The following is a 5,000-nucleotide window of genomic DNA, read 5'->3' on the forward strand; positions in this document are numbered from 1 at the left end:
ATTATGTGGACCTCCTTCTTTCATGAAAACACATTAGAAAATTTAAGAATTACTGTCAGTTGTTGAATTCTGGCCCAAATTTTTGAGTTTTTCTTCAATAGAATGCAGATGATTTATTGATTTACTCTGGATGACTTTTAGGGAAGTACTTGCTACTTTGCAGAGGTATGAAGTGGAGCAAAATTTAATGAACATGTCAGGAGAATACTTTGTTAATTTCATTTTCAAGGACTTCTGGCATTACAGTTCTCTCAGTTCTTGCTCTTCTTACAGACTGAATATATTTGAGAATTGGGTGAGATCTGTAAGAGGATTTCTAATCTAGTCATACATTTCTGTTGACAAAGAAGGAAAGTAGTTTTGATTATTTCAGACATTAATTACACTTGACGGATAATTAGCAGGATGACCTCCCAACAAAAAATTTCAGTTTGACCTTGAAGTAGATGCAGAAACACTTTATTCTTAAATATATGTTGGAGGTTAATTTTGCACCCTGCACATTTCTGTTCAAGGGACTTACAATGCTCACAAATATTTACCAAACACAACTATGTTATTTGGATGCAGATTTCCTTTTTTTATTTATATATTTAATACAACATTCCTCACAGAAACCCTACAAATGATTCACTCTGGTTGGGAATCAGTTATCTAACTTGTCACCCTACATTCAGGCAGGCCAGGAAGGGAACCAATAATAGGTACTAGGAGGTTAATCAGAGTCTTTCTATGTTTCCACTAGCTTCCAAGCCATGCAGTGGAACTTCACTAGCATAATGTTTCCCTCACGTTAATTTTGATCTTTCAGAATTGTTGCTTGTGTATGGATGTATGCCAGCTTTGAAAGATTTGTCTCATACTATCCCCAAATAAAATTAATAAAATTAATAAAATCTAAAATTAAATTTCTCTGTTGTAATACATAATATGAAGTTTATTACTTTATGATTTCATCTCTATGCATTTGTTCTAAAAGATTTCCCCTAAATTCCTGCCTCGCAAGTGCAAACTAAAATCAAGCTCATGCCACCATATTCTTCCATTTTACATGTGGGGATCTGTGTGTGTGTGTGTGTGTGTGTGTGTGTGTGTGTGTGTGTGTGTGTGTGTGTGTGTGTGTGTGTGTGTGTGTGAGTGTGTGAGTGTGTGAGTGTGTGAGTGTGAGTGTGAGTGTGTGTGTGTGTGAGTGTGTGTGTGTGTGAGTGTGTGAGTGTGTGAGTGTGTGAGTGTGTGAGTGTGTGAGTGTGTGAGTGTGTAGGTGTGTGTAGGTGAGTGTAGGTGTGTGTAGGTGTGTGTAGGTGAGTGTAGGTGTGTGTAGGTGAGTGTAGGTGTGTGTAGGTGAGTGTAGGTGTATGTAGGTGTGTGTAGGTGTGCATGTGTGTGTGTAGGTGTGCATGTGTGTGTGTAGGTGAGTATGTGTGTGTGTAGGTGTGCATGTGTGTGTGTGTGTGTATGCATGTGCATGTGTGTGTGTGTATGCATGTGCATGTGTGTGTGTGTGTATGCATGTGCATGTGTGTGTGTGTGTGTGTGTGTGTGTGTGTGTGTGTGTGTGTGTGTGTGTGTGTGTGTGTGTGTGTGTGTGTGTGTGTGTGTGTGCATATGCATATGCATGTGCATGTGTGTGTGTGTATGCGTGTGCATGTGTGTGCATGATCGTGTGCATGTGTGTGCATGATCATGTGCATGCATGATTGTGTGCCTATGGATTCATGTGCATGCATGATTGTGTGCCTATGGATTCATGTGGATGCATGTGCAAGCAAGTGCACTTATGTGTGTGTGCCTGTGCATGTATACATGTGCACATATAAGTACATGTAAACATGTTTGTGCTAAAACATATGGTGTATCTTTAAGGATGGAAAAACTGTCTCACATGCAGCATGCTTGCAAGTTAATTATGATACATGCCATTAAGAGAGAAAAAAAATTTTTTTAGGATTTCTTTGCATGGTTATGTTCTTTGGGGGCAGCATGTAACCATGGCTAAGACAGTATATCAATGACCAACACCAACCTAATATCTAGACCCAACAAGTGTATGATATGGCAAACTGGCTTACCTCAAAGTGATCATCAACCACCTCTTCCTCTACCTCCATCTTGATTTCGTCTGGATCTAGCAGCATATCCAAGGGGGAATGTATCATAGCAGTACTGGAGGGTGTGAATGAGTGTGAAGACAAAGTACTGGTACAGCCTATTGCTTCTTCAACTTTCTCAAGTACTTCAAGCCTGCCTTGATCCTTTGTTATGGTGAGACACGTGTCTGGTTTGGACTTGTGGTCTACAGGAATCATCACCATTGGCTGAGCAACCTTAGTATTATTAACTGATACTTTTGTCTGGATCATCCCCAAGTTATTTAATGGGGTATGGTTGATGCCCTGTAAATTTCTGGGTAAAACTTTCCCAGAGTGCTGCCTCCTGCCTTCTACTGGACTAATAGATGAGGGCGAATTGATCCACTCATGGGATTCATGTCCAAAATCATCATCTAACAGATCTTTAAAGGATTGTCTTGAAGATTTTGATATACCAGTAGCGAGTGAATTATACACTTTATTGCTCTGGGAACCAACTGTTAAATACTCTTTAGCTTGAGGCAGAACAGTCTGTAATTTGTTGATAAGATTTTGATTTACAGAATATCTATTATTATTGGGTTCCTGATACCTCAAAGTTGAAATCTCATTTCTGAGTCGAAGGAATCTACGTGGAGGATTAGAGGTAGGCTCAAGTGTTACAGATGTCATTGTTAGGCAGTCCTGAATATGATCCATGTAATCCTCCATATCATCACAAATAACATTACATCTTCCACATACAAAATCTCCATCATCCTGACATTTTAATCGCAAAGTAGGCAACCATGAAATGCTAACATTTGGATTACTTTTCAACTCGGCAATCTTTTGTCGAATTACATCTTTTGTTGGCACATTTGGTACCTGAATATTTTCTGCAACCATCTTTTTGGCATGATGAATGTTGCAAGTTTCTATGATTGTAATATTCTTCTGGTCTTTGGTTTCATTAGTATCATTTTGTGCACACTCTTTCAATGTGTAAGTTGTTGTAATAGCAGGCAAAAATTCATGTTCATCAGCTGAGTACTGTTCATCAGTTATGTGTGATGCCTCACAAAATGTAGTCTGGCTACTTGCATTTGCCTTAAGAGAATTAGTACTGAACTTTTCATTTGTTTTCTCTGATACAGACTTAACTTCAGCATTCACTGCTGCTTTTGTCTTCTTGGATTTAGTGATAGATGGCTGCTTTGCCTTTGATGATTGCTTAGCAATTCCTTTCTTTTTATATTCTTTTTTGTGGAAATTGATTTGCACTGCATTGACAGTTTGATTCAGATCCTCTGTCTGAATCTGAAGTGGCTCTTGCGTACTCAATTTTGAAGATAAGGTGGAAGGAGCAAGTTCAGGTACAGTGGAATCAATTTCAATATTTTCAGTCCTGCCAACAGAACTTTTTTTTTTGGGTGTTGGCAAAGGCAAAACTGTGCTGCTTTCCCTATTTTTCTTTTTCTGCTTGCAATTTGGTTTGATCTCAACAAAATTATCCATTAGCTTAGCAACCTCTGGTTTCAGTGCTGCATGGCAAGTTCCCTTTTTCTTTACTTTTTTTATTCTTTTGTTCCCTTTATTGCACTTATGATCTGTGAACTGGAAAAGTGTATAGAAGGTACTGTTACATTCAGAGCAGACATATGCATGAACATGCTTAACATGTTCCTTAACCTCAGCAGCATTCTTAAAGGCAATTCTGCACACTGGACAAACAGGCTCTCCAGAGCTAGAGTCAGAAATGTCTTTCATGTCTTCTTCCCAGCCCATTCCTGGTAAATGTGAGGAAGTACTGGAAGATGGTAGTGTTTCTGTATGCTCTACATTTCGTTTTCTCCCCTCCCTACCTTTCCGTGACTTATGTGTACTTAGATAATGTACTTGCATTTCTTTCAGAGAGGGAAAGGATTTATCACATAGCACACATTTCACAGGATTTTCTCCATTAGTTCCATCATTAGCATCATCAGTCTCATCTTTTAAAGATGTGTTTTCATAAGTACTACTTTCTGCAGTAACCAACAATGATTCATTTTCAGAAACTGAATTCATTTCCTTGTCTTGAACATTGTCTGGAAGATCTTTTGGGGATGATGGAATGCTATGTGTATTACAGGTTAATGAAATGCTACTTGTAACTGGGATGATAGCTGAACTTGAAGTCTTTACAGAAGTACTTCTTTTTAATTCTGATGGCTTACTTCTAGTAGTGACACTGCTTTCCACCACTTGACACTGTGTAGCAGCAAGGGTGTTTGTAATTGGTGAATTGACAGGGAAAGCAGTATTCTCTGCTTTAGATATGTCTAAGACAAGCACAGGCACCCACTGCTGGGAGGCTTCCGTAAGGACTGGCTGTGGTATAGATACAGGTGCCACTCCTTGAGATGAAACTTTAGGTTTACCACGACTACTTTTTTTACGACTTGACCTCAATATACGTATCTTATCCATGATTCTAGGCTTCATCTGTACGACAATGTGTACAAAACTATTGAACTACAATTGATAAATATGCCAAAATTTATAAGAAGTCATGCAGAGCAAAGGCAAAATTTCAACAAGCAGTTCAAATCAAACATCAAATCAAAACAACGAGCCTTACTTTCCATATGCTTTTGCACGCCCCTTCTACCAAGACAGCTTATTCAGAAGCCAATAGTATATCTGGAAAAAAAAAAAAAATCAAAGAATTATTCAAATCTAAACTCGGTTAACAAAATATTAATGAAGTATATACAAATACACAAGTAATATAGCAACAAAAAGGAATATTTATCCCTTTGCATGAAGTGGATTAAGGACAGAGCCTAGATTTTAGAAAGGAATTGCGAGGTGGAAATGGGTTTGGTTTCAGTGATAGAGTTTCTGTGTCATTTCTCTCTTGTACCTCAAAGCACCAAATTGTTTAAC

The 5,000-nt window shown here is 38.3% G+C and overlaps 1 protein-coding gene across 2 annotated transcripts in view; it reads right to left on the reverse strand.

Moving 5' to 3' along the window:
• The window catches only part of LOC125026336 (zinc finger protein 23-like), a 47,560-nt gene that overhangs the window by 32,063 nt on the left and 10,497 nt on the right, over nt 1–5,000 (reverse strand). The window contains exon 2 of one of the 2 annotated variants that reach the window (XM_047614705.1): nt 4,693–4,754. Coding sequence is in view for 1 of the 2 variants with exons in the window: in XM_047614707.1 (XP_047470663.1) it covers nt 2,070–4,556 (2,487 nt within the window). In the remaining variant the exon portion in view is untranslated. Of the gene's footprint in view, nt 1–2,069; nt 4,755–5,000 lie in introns of both variants that reach the window. The other variant, XM_047614707.1, reaches the window with a different exon arrangement.

The sequence above is a fragment of the Penaeus chinensis genome, chromosome 6 (assembly GCF_019202785.1).
Source record: "Penaeus chinensis breed Huanghai No. 1 chromosome 6, ASM1920278v2, whole genome shotgun sequence".
NCBI lineage: Eukaryota > Metazoa > Arthropoda > Malacostraca > Decapoda > Penaeidae > Penaeus > Penaeus chinensis.